General features: G+C 39.2%; 1 protein-coding gene across 1 annotated transcript in view; it reads left to right on the top strand.

The window, feature by feature from the left end:
* mdga1 (MAM domain containing glycosylphosphatidylinositol anchor 1) overlaps nucleotides 1–18,744 on the top strand; it is a gene marked incomplete at its 3' end in the record, with an annotated part of 217,785 nt that overhangs the window by 150,976 nt on the left and 48,065 nt on the right. The window contains exons 7-10 of the mRNA XM_083912466.1: nucleotides 2,894–3,223; nucleotides 3,977–4,276; nucleotides 11,776–12,042; nucleotides 12,852–13,000. Of these exons, the coding sequence (XP_083768592.1) occupies nucleotides 2,894–3,223; nucleotides 3,977–4,276; nucleotides 11,776–12,042; nucleotides 12,852–13,000 (1,046 nt within the window). The remainder of the gene's footprint in view (nucleotides 1–2,893; nucleotides 3,224–3,976; nucleotides 4,277–11,775; nucleotides 12,043–12,851; nucleotides 13,001–18,744) is intronic.

Here is an 18,744-nt window from a genome sequence, read left to right as displayed (position 1 = left end):
GAGAACAGAAACTGTCACAGAGAATAACAATGTTTCACAAAATAGAAAACATAATTAAATACATGAATGACAAACATTTGCTATAAAGAAAAGCATGTTCGAAAAGGAGTGGGAAGAAGTTTGCAAAAAAAAACGTCAGAATTAAAATAAAATACATTAATACACATTTTTGGTCATATCGTCCAACACTACTACTGAGTCACCATTTGCAACAAGTCATCAATTCCACTAACTAATGAGCTAACAAACTACTTTTTAATCGTACCATCTTCTCAGTTTTGGACTTTCTACCAGCTCATTTCTGTATTAAGAATGTGGCAAGTTGAATGTCAAATGCGTTGTTGTTTTTTGCCATGGTAAAAACACAGATGTACGACAGCATATTAGGGCCAAGTATGAAACCCAGGGGAGGAAGGTCATATTTTGACAAAAATGTTACAAATTTAAGAGATTTAAAACTAGCAAATATACGAGAAAAAAACTTGCAGATTTACAAGATCAAAAACTAGCAAATCTACAAGAAAAAAAGTAGAACATTTTTTAGATTCAAAGTCAGAAAAGACGTTGCTGTGTCGGAGATGGATTTATGCATCTTATTTGATATTTAAACTTAACAACACATGTTAAGGTCCTGAGGGGTTGAATGTTTGTAGTTGTAATTAGTTCTGTTCAAAAGTGCAGAATTCTATCTTTATGGCTTGTTGTTGTTGCCATAGCTACGGTAAACATTAAGGTAACGTTATTATTATTATTATATGGATAAAATACAGAAAGACAACTGATAATACTTTATTGATAAACTAAGCAATAATTAAAGTTAGATATAAGGCCACAGAAGCTGTATCGTTGCCTTAGCTTATATTAGTTTAGCTATAATCTTCAAAACAACAATAAGCCATGAAATACAGCTTTTCTGAAAAAAACCTCCTACAAATAGCAATTTTCAGACCCGTTATAACTGTAACCGATGTGATGTGTTATTTTTTTGTTTAAAGTTTAAAAAATGTAAATTAGCCACCAAGGCTAAGCATTCAATTTGCTATTATGGTAGTGTGTCTTTACGGTTGTGTTCAATTTATTTAATTTTGCTTGAGTATCTTAGAACAGCACCATATAATTACATATTACATATGATTTATGTAACCAGTCGGACAGATTTTAAATTGTATCAAACCTTCTTTTTAACCTACAAATATAAATGCCAGTGTAATATTCTACATTTATTTATTGGTGTTAAACTTAAATCTAACTTCTTACTTTCGTAACCATATATTGTTTAAATGGCCCTATTTAGCTTTGTATTTACAGTAGACGTTCAAAGGGACGCTGACATTACAGTCTTTATAGGGTCTATGGCTGTCACCTGTGAATTAGCCGCGTGCTACCCTTGGCCCTACTCAAAAGCCCGGATCTCCTCGCCATAAACACTGGGAGCTGCTGTTGTCCAAACAATGCTGTCAACACATTCAGGACCACACTTCAGTCCCTCACAATAAGTGACATGCTTTAACAGCTCCATAATACACCGTCAAGTCTTCTTAATTTCCATTTTTAATGTAAACCACCACCTGAGCCACTCAGGCTGAGAACCGCCCAAGTGTTCTTACTGCTTTCTCTCATCAAAGTCAATTTTGTTTACTAATTAGACGTATACATGTCCATGTACAAATATTAAATATCACTTGTAGATTCTTAGAAGTGTGTAAATAAATTTTTAAAGCACCAAGAAAAGACCGGTAACTGCACCAGATGGAATGTTTGCAGATAGGGACCATACCAGTGAATGGCGCCCGACTGGTGAAACAGTGACGTACTGCAGATCAGTGGAAATAGCCCTTCAACTTTGACAAAATAACTTATCAGAACACATTGGTTACAGTTCTTCTAACGGGTCTGTTGTTTTTTGGAAGATAATAGCTATGCTAATATAGGCTAAGGCAACGATACAGCTTCTGTGGCCTTATATCTAACGTTAATTATAGCTCTTAGTATATCAATAAAGTATTATAGGTTGTCATTCTGTATTTTATCCATATAATAATAATGGTACTCTGTCACTAACGTTACCTGAATGCTTACCGTAGCTATTGCAACAAGAAGCTAGCGTTTCAACAATAATAAGCCATAAAGATCGAATTCTGCATTTGTGAACAAAACAAATTACAACTACAAACAGTCAAACACTTCAGGACCTTACCGATGTGTTGTTGCAAGTTACAATATCAAATAAAGGACATTAATCCCTCTCCGACACAGCAATGTCCTCCAGGTGCTCTTACTTGGTAACTTCCGGTCGGAGTATATGAAAAAAAGTCCTTTTTTCGCTTTTGTCTTCTAGTGATTTTTATTTGTGTTATCATAAACAAAATCAAATAAAAAGCCTTGTATTTCAATTTTGATTTTAGTATTTTATAATGAAAATCAAATAACCACTCATTTTTGTTTTTTAATATCCGTTTGTGAATTGAAAATCGAATGACCAAAACATAACACTTGAGGAAAAACATAAAACACTATTTTTCTGACTTTCAATCTTAATTTTTTTTTACTTTTTTGTTGTAGATTTGCTAGTTTTTAATCTCGCAAAGCTGAGACTTTATTTTCTCATAGATTTGCCACTTTAATCTCATAGATCGAAAAATTATCGCTCTCCCCCGGGTTTGTATTTTTTATTTTTTTTATACTTGGCCGCTGTATGCATCATACAGATGACCCCTTTTTTTTATACATGTACACGCATTTTGCAGATGTCCTTATTTTACCTATTTGTTGATAGCAGTGTCCTAGCTATATACGCATAATAACTACTCAACAGCAGCCCCTTGTAGACCCTTTTAAATGTGAACTGACCCTTTTCACCATTTCTTCTTCACCCCGCTACCACCACACACAGCAATGAGTAACCTGACCTTCCAGATTACACCTGACTCAAACAAGGACAGCGAGACCATCCAGATGGGACGGGACCTAAAGCTGTCGTGTCACGTTGATGCCACCCCACAGGACAAGGTCAACTACACCTGGTACAAGAACAGTGCACCTGTCTTCAACTCGGATAGCCTGATCTTGCTGCGCAGTGACCCAGACATGGCACCTGGCACCAGTAGCTTGGAGATAGTGGACATGAAGTTCAGAGACTTGGCTACCTACAGCTGTGTGGCGAATTTCCCAGGCAGCAGGGTACCGGAGCTCCGTGTGGATGTCAACATCTCACAGAACAGTGGTGAGGTTTTCTTTTTTTATTTTATTTTATAACTCTGTCAGAATGAGGCAATTTCCATGAGTTTATATGCATTTGTCCACTATAGTGAAATACCTCACTCAAAAATTCTTGGATGGGCCAATATATTGCTCTATATTCGAAACACAAGCAATGACAATGCAATCCAAATGTGCCAATGGGCTGTAAATATTGTATTTGGTGGCAACTATACTGGTGAGAGGTTTGTCAAATGTGTCTCTGTGTGTTTGTGTATGCATAACCATAATATTAGCACTTAAATACTGAGCAGTAATCTTTGTTTAATGTTCTTATGCTGAAATTGTGATTGTCCATGAAATTATTGTTGTAAAGGTCAGTTTATTTTATAACTTTTTATTCTCCGTCTGTGTCTGTTATCAAGTTTTTCTGTTCACACTATCTGCAATTTTTAAGTTATGTCCTCCTCCACACTTATTATATAACACAGTCTTTATTTATTTTTATTCTGAAATAGTAGTATACTTAACTATAACTGTTTTTTAGTAGATGCTGACAAGATACAATATATGAGATTTCCTTTGGCTTCATTGTGAAGAAACCATTGTATTGAAACTTGTATGAAGATTGTTTTCCTTTATTGCAGCAGTTTGTGTCATTGTAAAGAAAGCACTTTTCATATATATTATTTATGTTCCATTTTTGCAGAGGTAAGAGAATAAAACATATTTATTTCCTGTTCCTTTTGTTTTTTCTTTGCCCTTTCCTTCCCTCCAGTCTCTCCACCCATCTTGTCGGTTCCACCAGGTGGTCAGGTGGTCAGTGTGCGAGAAGGAGGTAACGTTGATCTGGTGTGCTTGGTGGTAGATGGCAAACCACGTCCACCTATACTCTGGTCACGGACAGAGAGGGACCTGCTTATGCCATCAGGGAGGACCACAACAGAGACATCCGATGGCAGATTGAGACTAAAGAATGTCAGCCGAGACATGATGGGGGCTTACCGGTGCCAGACTGCTCCATACAACGGGCTTAACATCAAGCGTCGAGAGGCACAAGTCCAACTCAATGTGCAGTGTAAGTGTGGATCAGAATATGTTCACCAATTAACTCAACTTCCAACAACATACAAACCACTGTTTAGAGCATTAGATCAGCAGAAGTTTAGTGTTAATTGCTGAGAGTATTTGTGATAACTTTTGCAGTGCAATTTAGTGTAAATAAGTCCGGTTTGGTTACAACTGCTTTCACATGCTATTATTGCTGCATCTTGTCTTCTACTAAGATAAGACAGGATGATGTGAAAATTTAATGATCCCTGAGGTAGCACCAAACAGTAATGGTAGAAGCATTAACTACACAAAACAGAATTTCTGGACTGGAAAACATACAGTAGAAATGTGTAAAATAAAGAAGTAAAACAGAAATATTATAGCAGGTAGAGGATATCATAATCGTAGAAGTAGAGAGAGGCATGGCATTGGTTGTCATCATTCTCAGTGAAAGTATTAAAGCTCTGTGTGACAGAAGTACATTTTTTAAATACAGTTCTTAAATTGTGCCTTTGGGTAGACCTCCATAACCATAGACATTATTTCTTTGTTGCAATGGTAGCATCAGTGATCTATTAAAACCCTACACATTTCTTTTGCCTCACACTCAAACAATGGCAAAATATTGTCACTTTGCAAACAATGTACGCTAAAAACCTATAAGTATATGTGTAGAAATATGAAGAGTGTAAAAATGGGGAGTGAAAGGAAATGAGGACACATGTCTACGGCTTAAAGGCGGTTTTCTCTAAACATACCCCTTCCCCTTTGTGAGGACTCTAATGGGGACTGTCATTATAAATCTCCAGGAGGATGGGCTTTAAAAAAGGTGTATGATCTGTCTTGCTAAAGTAACACATAATTTTAATACCCTCTCCCTCCCCATGAGGTTACCGACTTTTACTTACTTCTACAATGCTTGAAACTTGCTGGCAATCACCGGTTACAAGCAATGGCACTTCTGACTGCTGAGGGCCTAACATTCACTTATCTAATTAAACTATACAAAATCACTTGTCACCCAAAGCTGCATGTGCATGTTTCACAGTTGCTGATTGAGCACTTTTCAACCTTCGAATACTTTTTAATAACAGTATAAACATACATTTTAAAAAAACAGCAGATTGCTTTGGCAAATGTAGCAGGAGATTACAAATCAATACTCTGCTCCTTCTATAAACTCCAACTGGATGTGCCTTGTTGGCAGACGAGGTGGGCCAATCAGCAGACCATATAGAAGATGTCATGAGCAGTAACTCAGGGTCCCGTCTGAATTCCCTCATGTGAGTGACAGCGTTGTCATCCATGTAGCATATTGTAACCATGGGTAAAATCAAACCTAATAATCTACAGAAAGTAATCCTAACAGAGGGTAACTGGATGAGTCTGACCTTTTCTGTGATACCACCAGCGTATTCTGAACGATTAAGGACCCCAACATTTGAGTATTGAAGTTGTTTCAGCACTCATCCAAGAAGTGTCATTAGTTCTGAGGAATTTAAGGACGTCTTATCTGTTGTCCCCTATCTGTGCACACATAGTTTTTAATAACCTAAAAAAAATGATTTGTGGCTGGTTTAATCATAAACTTCAATCATTCATTAAATTAAAATGTTATTAAATGATTCGCTAATGTATAGGTTGAATTCTGCTTTCTTGCACAGCAGTGTATTATTGCATTGGTAAATGCTAGGTTTAGTACAGTGAATATATGTACAGGAATGCAGTATTCAATTCAACCCTTCCAGTGTTCCCTGTGTACAAGGTCAATAAAAGGGCTACTGTTAATTAAAGTGTTGAAATTTACATAATCTTAGAAAAACATGAGAATACAAAATAGAAAGGGCAGTACAGCTCTCTGATTGACTTGGTAGTTTTGGCCATATGACTAATGCATTTTATCAAATTTCCTAATGAATGCCAGTCTTTAGACCTATATATTCCATCACATGTTAGGGGCAGAGTAAAACAAAAAAATTACTCAAAAGCAGAACCAATGCCTTTGAGATTACTGGTCCTGTTAGGACCACTTTCCCACTCTGAAACTAATTTCAATCCAGTCTCCTCTCCTCTCCTCTCCTCTCCTCTCCTCTCCTCTCCTCTCCAAAAAATATTTGCTTACTTTTGCATGGGGAGTGTAAAGGCAACACTCTGTGGGCTCTGCTGTCCACACTGGCCAAGTCTGATTAATGGACCAGGTGGCCACCCCACTCTGGGCCGAGAAAAATCAGAGAGATGAGACAGATACATGAGTCGGACTGTGCGAGAGAGACACAGGGTTAAGAGAGAGCTTAAAACGAAGGTTACAGTATTGTAGCCCTACTTCTAATAGCAAAGGTGGAGCACTCTACTGGATGGGTAATACTTTCCTCCAATACCATCTCACATTCACCAACCTCAATATGCATAAAGTGGGGGAAAGGCGTAAAACAGCTTTCTTGACCATGCCGCATGTGCAAAAACATCTTGTGGTGCCAGGGATAACCATAGTGGCAAGTGGGTTTTCTGCTTTCCCAAACCGGGTCCAAATCGGCTTCACCACCTCAGGGTGAAGCCTCCACTTGTCTAATATTCTCCACATTCTGGGTCTGGAGAACGAGGGTGCCGACCTAAGGACAAGAGGTTGGCACCCTCGTTCTCAAGACCCTGAATGTAGAGAACCTCCACAGACAACAGCTGCTCTGAAGCCCATAAACATAAGTTCTCCGCCACCACCAACAGGGCAGCGGGCTGAGCTCCACCCTTCCTGTGGATGTATGCCACCATGAGGGGGTTGTCAGTCCTCACCAACACATGCCTCCCTGAATCAGAAGGGAACCAGAAATACTGCCTGTAACTCAAGGAGGTTTGATGTTGGAGGACCTCCGTCGCATGCCACAAACCTACCACCAACCACCTACTCTCTCTCAAGTCCTGAGTCTAACAGCAGCAATTTCCTGTGTTTTCGGGGCCACCTCGAACATGATTGTTAGCGTGTGGAATGTGTTACAAGAAATGCAGCCATTTAAGATGAAGATCTAAAATACAGTAGGTCTGAAATCTCCTGTCTTTCTGGGAACCAGGAAGTATGCAGAGTATAACCCTTTCTGTCTGTCGTGAGTGGGGATGGCCGACATCGCCTGTCTCTCGACAGGTAATGTATCTCCTCCTGAGAGGCTAGATTCATCTCCTCAACACCCATGAAGGGAGGAGGGACATTGCAGAGCTGGAGAGAATCGTCCAGTGTTAGTGTCCTGTCCATCCATTCTCATTCAATTGTTAAATTGCAGTCGCCACTCCCTGTAACGCAGCATTTGCGGGCGAGCAAGCAGCTGAGGGGCAGCAGCTAAAAGGCTGATGTTAACCAATTTAAATGATTTCCGTAGCCAGACCCTCAGTAAACAGAAAGCTGGCTCATCAGGGGCCGGCATCTAAAGGTCCCACTCTGTGTTGTTGTTAAGCCATTATGAGGTGCATTATCCCTGGATGTAGAGATTATGCAACCTGACTGCTCAATGCTATTGTAAAAAGCAAATTGTGCATGCAAATCCATCAACATGGCGTCAGTGGCTACAATAGAGGATAGATAAGTTGTGTGTACTGCCTTATATACTGTGGGGCACGTATTCAGGTAGGCACGTCCTGATTGGCCGGCTATGCTAATACAAATTTCAGTGGGTAAGTATGTGCTGTTATTGGAGGATAGTATTACCCATATAGTGCAGTAGAGGGCGGAGCCTGCACGAGATAGAACAGGGTTAGAGATAGCGACGTGCTAAGAAAAAAACATATGCAAGGTTAGAAAGATGAAAAAGAGAATAAGAGACAAACAGATTGTCAGATAGAGAAACGCCATGATAGAGGAGACATTCCTGTATAGCTACAGCCAACAAAAGTGTGTAAGACAGATATCTCCTCTCTTTTTTCCAACTGCCACTCTTAACTCCCTGGTCACATTTTACTTAATCTGTTTATTTTATCAGGTTTGTTTTGCCTCCTCCCATTTAGCACTGCTGATTAATGAGGGAAGGATGCCATCATTTTTATGGCAGATATAATTAAGTGAATATGCAGAGTGCCACTGTTGCCTCTCCCACTTCCTCTTTTTGTCTTGTATCCCTTCTTTACTTTCCCACTTTCCCTCCAAGAGAGGTGGATGTTCTTCCTCATTGCCATTCTCATCATCATCAATCAGCTAACTGCTGGCCATGAGAGAGGACCTCTCTGTCTTGTCATTCCCTTTCTGCATCCTGCATTCTCTCATTCTCTCGCCACCTCCCATACTCAATCATCAACTCTTACTTTCACACCACACTTTCCCTATCATTTATCTTCCTCATTGTCTTTTTCTTTAAGCTGTTTCTCTCTCCTTTCATCTCACCTTACTCCTCACTTACCTCCTCCCTTTCTCAGTCTCATGTAAATAGATTTTCTCATTGTGTACTGTAAATGTTAAGGTTGGTCAGTGTTGCATTCGCAGATGGAATCCATTTAGCATTCGATAAGACAGATGGCAATGGTGTGTATACATGCATTATGGTCTTCTGACTATGAAACATTGCAGTGTGGTGCTGTGAGTCCCAGATGAGTAGCAAATAAATGCAATAACAATGCTCCTGAGAATTTGAAAAGTTGTGTTAGAAACTTGGAAAAAAGTGACTACTGTTATGAAACTTACATAATTGTTGAAATGAATATTTAAGATCAGGCAAGGGGATTATAATAACTTGTCTACGAAATTCTACTGGGGATTGGATGATTTATAAACTGCTCACAAACCAGCTGACAACACACCTCCTCCTTTTCCCCCCCCTCCTTCCTACTTCTATCAACATCGTTCCACAGTTTTTCTGCTTTTCTCTACCCTTGCCACCTGTTTACAAAGTCAGATAGCCATCATTATGCAAATGTGTTTCTATATGCAGGACCAGGGAATGTGACCATACACTAATCAGTCCATAGGATTGCAGTACGACCTTTGACCGCTTACCCATTCCCCAGCTCTACCACATGGTTCTATTGTGGCTGCAGGAAGTGTAGGCACACAGTTATTTTAAGAGGTCAGAAGACATAATAATGACTGGACACACAGCAGTAAAATATAATTTAGATTCTACAAATAAGTGGGAAGCTGTATGTATGCTACGTCCACATATTGGCAGTCTAGACTAAAAACAGCAAAGAAGCTGAGAAGTTAAGAGGTGGTTTCCAGTCTTTTTAGCTTGCAGGTGCTTACTCATGTTCCACTGACTGGAGTGCAGGCACAGAATAATAAACAAGGATTTGCTTCGGCAATGTATGACTGCACCTATATCCAAACAAAAAAAACAGTAGAAGCTTTACTCACAGAGAGAACAGATGAGCTTTCAAAATCGAAAGGAGATATCTTCTCGGCAGTGTTAACTAGGCTCTATGTTATGGGTTACAGCTCTTGGGCTTTTATTAACTTTAACTATGTAAAAGTATGGAAGCCATCCAGAGTTGCTGTTGTCTCCTAAAAAATAGAAGAATGTTCACAGAATAGAACTATGACCAATGGACAATGAAACATATTTGTATAGCATATTTCATACAGCTTAGTGCAATTCAATAGCCTTTAAAGATGATTGACAAGCGGATATCAAGATACTATGACTAATATGAATGTAATCACTTAAATAATTTGAGGTTAATGTGTAGCAGGGACCCTGTAGTTTTTTTGTTGTTGTTTTTTTTAAGTTTTTCAACGAGTTGATATACGCAGCCTGATTCGACTGCCAATCTCACATTTTAATCAATGCAGTGTTGATAAATGTAGTTGTGGTTGTGGTAAGCAAGCAAGCTAACTGATGTTCTGTCTGTCTGTCTGTCTGTCTGTCTGTCTGTCGATCTCCTTCACTCCATTTCAGATGGGCAGTGCCCCACACCAACACATGCACCTCCCTACACACAAGCAGTGCTGTCTGTCGGTCTGAAGCAACAGCTAAGCTATATCACTTCATGTATCTCAGCCAATAGCGTTGTTGTTTTTAATATTTTTCTGCATAAAGCTTAAACAGAGTTGGCAAAAAATACAACTGACAACTCCCCAGGACCTCATTTGGCAAGTGAGAATATGGATCAATGAATACAAAATCTAAAAAAAACATGATTCGATGATAAGTCAATATTAGACAGGACTTGACCATCATATTACACTATGTACATTATTTAGAGGAAATAAAAAGGCTGAGATGTATATTGGACAATACAAATTAAAATAAAAAGGCAATAAAACATTTAAAAATAATAATTTGATAAAATAAATAATAAAAATATTTTTTTGTTTAAAACAGTAATGACCATTAAACACTAAGCTAAATAGATTGAGAGAAGAGAAGAGAGTCTATGTTTAAAGATATCAACAGTGGGTAGTCTATGTTCAATAACCGTGATTTGTTCAACTCCTCTGCTATTAGTTCATCAAAATCGTTTGTCATCCGATCAGACGTTATTTTGTTCCTGTTTTTAAAATGTTCCATTATTACTGCCATTACTCCTAGGATGGTAAAAATTTGTATTCTCAGTCATCCACTTTCTCCCCTGCTCCTTCTGTTAACTTTCAGTCCGTCTCTGTTTCTTTCTCTCCTCCTTACTGCAGCTCATCCGTGGCCTTCTGTCTAAATTACAGGCATAACACAGATTATACTATAATAAGACTATAATTACACATCTGTGCCTGATAAACTTGATTCATAAGGGACTCTAGTCGTGCTGCCTCACCTCTAGGGGCCTTAACACCAGATCTCATCACTGTTAGTACGGCAATACCACCATTAGCATCTTGTCTATTATCTACATGATTAGCCAGGGGTGAACTAGCTGGCTGGTGATTTGTGGCAGAGTCATTTGGCTGTCTTGTGTCCTTGCTGACCCCAGGGCAACAACAGCTAGTCAGTCATTAACCGCAGAGCCACACATCCCTGCTGACAGGTTAATTATAGCTGGTTAGGAAGGGCAGCAGGGCAGGGACTGTGCATTGTAGAAATGCATCATCCTTTGTGGCAATAACAGTTGGTCTGTGTCAGATTATTTGTCAAAACTAATGTTTTCCGATGCAGTGAGGACATTTACAATGCAGAGAACTAAAAGAGCATGCTGGGACAATTAGACATGGATGGTGGTGATGTATGTACACCATTGCAGTCCATTTTGCACTGTCCACATCTCTAAGCTGGAATGTCCTTCTCAAACTGTTTTGCTTCGGTTTCTCTCAGTCTATCCCTTTATGATGGCAATAGATTTTAAAATTGAAAAGAATTACAGATAATGGGGTTTACATCGATGCATGTCTTCACTATGCTTAATCACTAAGTAAGTGCTCCATATGTTTTCTACAGTCAAGTGTATACGTGCATGAGAAATAACGTATAGGGATTTTGAAGAACCAAATGGAAAATGTGCTGAAACTAAACAAATAACTTGGTTACCCATTACATTAATTGATATATCAGGTTAAACAATTTCTAAAAACTTAGATTAATGTTTTTTTAATTGGACTAAAATTCAAATATTTTGCCTCTGCAGATCCTCCAATACTGGACCCAGTTTTCCAGGACACACGTTCCAGGAACTATCAGATGGTAACCCTGAGGTGTACAGTCACCCGCGCAAACCCGCCACGTCTAACAGACATCCGCTGGTTCCGTAATGGCGACTTTATCCGCATGCCCATGCCAGACCTGAAGGAGACGCCGGAGCTGAAGTTTAAGCTAGAACCCACCACCAATGGTTCTTATGAATGCCGAGTCAGCAATAATGCAGGGACATCATCATGCACATTTAATGTCTCTGGTGAGTCAAACATGCACAATACCATCTTCTGGTGGAAAACAACTGATCTATCTATCTATCTATCTATCTATCTATCTATCTATCTATCTATCTATCTACTATTTTACCATCTTTCTAAAAGCCCTCCAACCCATCCGCATCAGCCATTTGTTCCAACATTCTTATACGACCAACAGGAATATTTCCTAAATGAGCGCCCCTACCAGTAGCAGGAGAACAACACGTCTTAATCTTTAAACAACAGTCACAGTTTTAAACATATGGTTATTGTTGTGAAACAGTCACAGTTTTTGGTTAGGTTTAGGCAACTAAACAACTTAGTTAGGTTTCAGAAAATGTCATGGTTTGTGTTAAAATATGTAGCTTAAGTTTGTTACATAATTAATGTAAAATTTTGCCATCACACACACACACAAACTCCGAAGGTGAAAACACTAACAGCATTGCTGTTGCAGGTGGTAACAAGTCAATAGTGACTTAATGTTTCACATGGGAAATGAACAGCAGTCTCCTAGGTGAAAGTCCTGTGTTTTTTTGACTCATCCATGCATCCTGACCTACTCTCTACGTTGGCTCTGTCGCTCTTCATACCACATCACCTGACTTTCTCCTTCGCTCCTGTCATAATAACTATGACCACTAGAGTTCCCTGCCACTACCTAAAAATGGTTCTTCTAAGCTGCTTGGGCAAACGACCTGTGGGGTCATTTTTGGGGGGAGGATATTCAACATGGGGCAGCTATCTCTTCTTCAGTATCATTTACCAGTGAGATTTTGTTCTCTCTCGCTCTCTTTCCCCTATCACACAGCACAACCTTACAATGCTGAGTTCTACTTTGACACACCCAACCCAGTGCGAATTCTCAAAGGAAACAACTATTCCTACAATCTGCAGTGGACGCAGAAAGATCCTGGGGCCACGGATCGTATCATCGGCTACTGGGTTACTGTCCGAAAGGTAAAGTAATGCTGCACAAATACTTGGAAAGTATAAATTCCACACACCCAAGCAAGCCTATCAAATTCAAGTACTTATTTTGTTCATCAAATACTCATGAGACTGACATCGATCAGTCTGGTTAAGACCAAAGTACACTTCTTTTATTTGCAAGTTAGGTAACCACTTGACTGATCAAGCCTATAACTTGTGGAGATAATAACACACATACACACACGTCTAATGTAGTGAAGTGTGTATGCTAAGTAAACATGGGGCTTCATGAGCTTAGGGAGTGTCAGCCGTGTGTGGACCACCAATGACGACCTGCACTGAATTTCAACAACATCATAACCACCTCTCCTCTCCTCTCCTCTCCTCTCCTCCCCTCTTCTCTTTTCCCCTCTTCTCTCCTGTCCTCTTAGCGTCTTTTCCTACATTTTTGGGACTAATTATTTATTTATTTTTTCCAGTTTTTACCAAAGTAATCCTGTTTCTTTAAATAAACAGATTAGTCTGATGTACTTTATACCCATATTTCCTGTCCCCATGCATGTAAAAGTTGTTGTTTCGGAGATGACCACTGTTCACAATTAACAAAGTGACCTTGCAGTGAGCACATCTCCAAATGCTTCCAATACAGTAAAACAAAGTGAAAAAATCTCATTTTCGCTATGATTTTTAAAGTTTGTTTATTGCTTTAACACAATTTAAAAGACAAATACAGATGTGACATCTGTTCTTCAGTTTTCTTCTTTTTTACCTCATTGCCTCCTCTCTAGTTGTTACCCCCTTTTCATGAATAGCCATGTCCTTAAGCTTTCATTACTCTGCCCCATCAAACACAGGCTTTATTTTTGACTTTCCAGCACCAAGACATGTGAGGATGAGAGGCCAGCTCTGTATTCACAGAACTAAGGTTACAATGCCTATCACTTCAAATTTTTAAGATGCAATTACTCAGCTGTCACTGCAAGACTCTAGTTTTGAGTGCCGGACAGGCAAAAATGTGTTCACTGTGTTGTAACCAACGTAACAAGCCCAGGCCTCCGCTGCCAATGTCTCTCATTTTAGCCAGAAGTCAGCCCAGAGACAGTTTAGAGATTGCATTTTTAATGGTATTTTCATTTTTTATCTTGTCCTCAAATTATTGACTTTGCATTGAAGTGACTTAATTTTCACAACCCTTTGACGGGTATTATCTTGCAGTCACAAACCTGAATTTAGAATTTGCATGCACTGAAATAAACTCTCAAACATCAACATGTATTTTCACCTTAAGTAGATTATAAGATATAGATATGCTCAGGGAAATATGATGTATACATTTTATATGGAGACACAACTACTCCATTAAAAATGCATACCATGTCTAAAAAACCATGCTGTCAGTAATGACCATTAATATGTCAGATTTCTAGATTTTTTTCTTCCAAAAACATACGGGCTTTACCAAATTATCTATTCTATAAACAGTTTGGAGCCCTCTGAGCAGGCCCCTGAGCCAAACTTAGAAACCTTTGTCCACAGTAGGAGAGCAACCTCAGGCTTACCTCTTGTTTTGTTTCAAACACCTATTCATAGATTACTGGCCTTGAGTCAGAAGACAGGAAGGATAATAGTGAATTATACAAAACTGGCTGGGGGTAGGTGTATGTGTGTGTGCATGTGTCTATGTGTGAGATACTCTAAAACAGAGTGAAGGCAGGGTCTGCCAGCTTGCTTTTGTGCGGATGAATAGCTAATTCCCCTCCTACTTTAAGACTTGGTTGCTTACCTCATTAAGTAAGACTCTACGGGGAGACAGACAATGAGCACTGGCCTTCTTGAGATGCACATATGATTGCATGTCTCAGCTCTCTGAAAACTCTCACTATATCATTCTTTTGCTCATTTCTTTTGCCCTCTATCTGTCTACCAATACCTTTCACACACAACATTTCTTCTGTTGTTTTTTTCCCATTTCCACTTTCTTTGCCCTCTCTCAGTCTTACGTGCTTTTACTTGTTCTCCCCGCTCTCTGGTTCTCCCTCTCCCCTTTTAGTTTTTCCAGCTCTGAGGTACGTCCTCTGTTGTAAGTGCAGACTTAATGGCATTTAATATTGGTTGAACCGTGGCAACTGAAATAAAGCGGATAAATAGTTGCTGCGATTTGTTATGCAGACAGTTTTAAAATAATGAGTTGCATTAAGTAGCAGTTTAGGACTTCTTAAATGTTGTTAAACTTTAATTTAATTTCAAGGCTTTTACCTGCATATTTTTACGTGTGCATTAGAGAGCGGCATCAAATAAGATTAAAAAAAAAAGGAAAAGCAGCGGGAGAGAGTGAGCAAGAGGCTGAGCAGGGAAGCAAATGGTGGGTGTGAAAAAGAGAAGTAACATGCAAATTAAAGAAAAATTGCAAATCTCACTGGTCCTCTCGAATATTAAATAGAGTATGAGAACATTCAAATGTAATACCATCTCAATTTCACAACCCATCTATTTCTATAACACTTTCTCCAGCTCATCCTCTTAACGCCTTGACACTATCTTTTTAGCACATACAAAATGATCTAGGGGGTCCCAAGGGAGAGGGGAATAAAAGAGTTCATGTGCCTACACATGCCTCATATGAATTAAACGTGTTCATTTGCTTTTTGTAGTAAGTGGGTGTGTTTCTAATGTGAGTTTGTGTGTATTTATGCAGCTTTATTCCTACAGTCTACATTTGAATGGCCTCTAATGCATTTGTGTTTAGCCCTGTGTAGCGTATGTCTATTTCTGTGATTGGCAGACTACATGGTTTGCTCCATGACTTATTGCCAGACGGTGAAATCCCTGTTTACACTTCTTATTTTAGTTTTGTTTTTCTGCAGGGGTTTTCTCCCTGTGTCGGAATCAAAAGTTGACAGGCCCACCTTGTTTCATCAAGTTATCTTTATAACCCTTTTCTACATGCCCACTTTGACCCCATAGTTTCTTAAATGAGTACTTTGATTCTTGAGAGATAATTAGCATGTGATGATTTTTTTCTTTTTGCAACAAGAGAGACAGATTTATTAAGCCCTTTGTTGCTCAGTTGAGACACTTTCCTCTATATTCAGGCACACTCCGAGTCGCACCTTATTAATTAATGCAGTGCACATCTCATTCATATGCATTTAGGGGGGTAGTGTGTAAATTTCATGCTATATTCACATTAACTTAACTGCTTAACTTAGGACGGTCACCTTTAGGTAAAAAATTCTACTCTAAAAAGCACCTGCATATGTATTTGGAAATATAAACAACACTATACACAAACTTTTTTGTGTAGGGGTGAGGAAATTTAAGTATCCTGTCTATTGTATTAACATCAGACAATTTAAAAAAGTGGCCTTCAATGTTTTCAAGCTGCTTGAAAAGAAAAAGAGGGGAAAGAAGTTGTTAGGGTGGCAGATTTGTCGCCTTACATACATCTTGCAAATTTGACCACTGGACTGTTTATGCAGTACCTGTTGATCTGCTCTAAATGGCCAGTAAAACCAACTGTACAAATGGTAGCTAGCTAATCGACGCACTGTGCACTGTGTCTGGGAGTGTGTCAATGTGTGTGTTTATGTTTAACTTAGCCTCTGACCGAAATCAGAACTCAACAGAAATGAGTAATTGATGCTCTGATTGTGGCCCTGGTAAATATTTTGAAAATCAGAACCTGCTGATTAACTTAAACTGCACGTTGTTGCATTTGTCATCCACATAAGTCTTACAATAAGCCATAGGTTTTGTCTGTTTAGTTTATGAAAATATAGGGCCTTGGAAATGATGACTATCCCAGTGTAGACATAACATATGCCTAACACACAAACAGCATGTACCATACACTGTAGCATAGCAAAATGTACATGTTCTGCACACTCCGACCAAAGAACTACCATGACAGACTCTTTTAATCCCACATTTATCACTGCATCTCCAGCTTAATTTCTTCTACTTCTATATTGTGCCTCCCTTATTGTTTTTTTCTCCCTCTTTACACTTTCTCCCCTAATCTCAGTCTTTCCACCTCATCTCTCCATCAACCACTCATCTGCCTGCAGCTGACCTGGCTTCAGATCAGACCGACACCCAGGTTTTTTCTGCACACAGACACAGTCACACAAACACTCCCATACAAACACACACACCCATTATCATATATATGAGAAATTAAGAATATTCATGATGAATTAGAGTTGTACATTAAATCAAATATATGAATAATTTATGTACATAATCAACCCCACTATGCAGATATACTCGTATATTCACACACAAGGCCACAAAGAGAGCACATAGGCTATGCAAGAACAGACAGACAGTGCATGCATGGATGATGACTTGTTCACGTACACGCACATACACAATATCAGTGAACTGCTGGATCAGTCATGAAAGAGATCCATTAATAGAGGATAACAGAGAAATTAACCTCACACTTCTTAGTGTTTAAAGAGACCGCCTCCTCTCACGCTGTCAGTCCGAATTTCTCTCTCTATCTCTCTCTCTCTCACACACACACACACACACACACACACACACACACACACACACACACACACACACACACACACACACACACACTTCACTGTCCGTCTATCTCATGGCTGCTTCATCGCTCTCACCGTTTCACACATTCTTTGTCTTGTTGTCTCTTTGTTGACAGCCTGATAGAGAAACAACTGAGAACACTGTCTGCACAAGCACGCACACGCACGGACACACACACACACACACCGCACACTCTCCTTGTCACTTAGACACACACACACACTTGCAAACACATACACATTTTGGCCACTGGAAGCAGACAGAGACAGAAGCAGTGTCTTTTACCTGCAGTGATAGCAGCTGGAGTCACACTTCAGCACCTCATTGATCCAGTGTGTGCTTTTAGGTCCACAAACTGTGTGGGTGTTCGTCTGTATCACACACACACTGTAATCAGGTGTGCAGGCGTGTGTGTGTGTGCGTGTGTGTGTGTGTGTGTGTGCAGACCCAGTCCGCTCATGAAGAAAGCACATTCCACCCACTTCTAAAGCTCTGACTTCTCAGCATTATTAAGTCGTCTCTAACACACACTCGATGCATATTACATGAGCATAGCTTTTCTTTCCTATTTCCTATTTCCCATAATTATGCATGCTGTATGAGCAGTGTGTAAATGTTTATATGGATGATCGTGAGTGTAAATGGCTGTTAAAAGGACATAATACATTCTATTATGTGTTATTATCTAACTGCTAAAATGCAAAATATAATACAATCTATGACAATGTATGAGTTTATATAATCAGTTATTATAGCACCTTTATTCCAGTACTGCTCAGATAAACACCACCAGCTACAGCACTGGGGACTACGTCCGTTGCATTATCCAGTACATTCCACTCTGACATTTTGTAAATTCCCCAAGTTTTTAGACAACTGGGACAAAAGTTTTTTTTTTTTCTCATCATGACAATTTAGCAGCTAAGGATCCAAGACCTTGCTCATGAAAACTTCGACAAGACACATCACTGTTTAAGAAATTGAATCCTGTGACCTTTCCTTGATGTGGTGGTCTCTTAAACTAAAAGGTCACTTTGCTGCCCTTTCAAAGATGCAGTATCTTGTTATACTGTAAAACAACCTGCTACTAAGTCTTTTGTTAAGACTCTTCTTTCTGAACTTATTATCAGAGTGATAATTCAGTGAGTGCAATTGTAGAATAACAGATGTATAGATCTGTATAGAACTACAGAACACTGCTCATTAACTACTCC

The sequence above is a fragment of the Echiichthys vipera genome, assembly GCF_963691815.1.
Source record: "Echiichthys vipera genome assembly, chromosome: 1".
Classification (NCBI taxonomy): domain Eukaryota; kingdom Metazoa; phylum Chordata; class Actinopteri; order Perciformes; family Trachinidae; genus Echiichthys; species Echiichthys vipera.
This window is presented reverse-complemented; position numbering and strand designations above follow the sequence as displayed.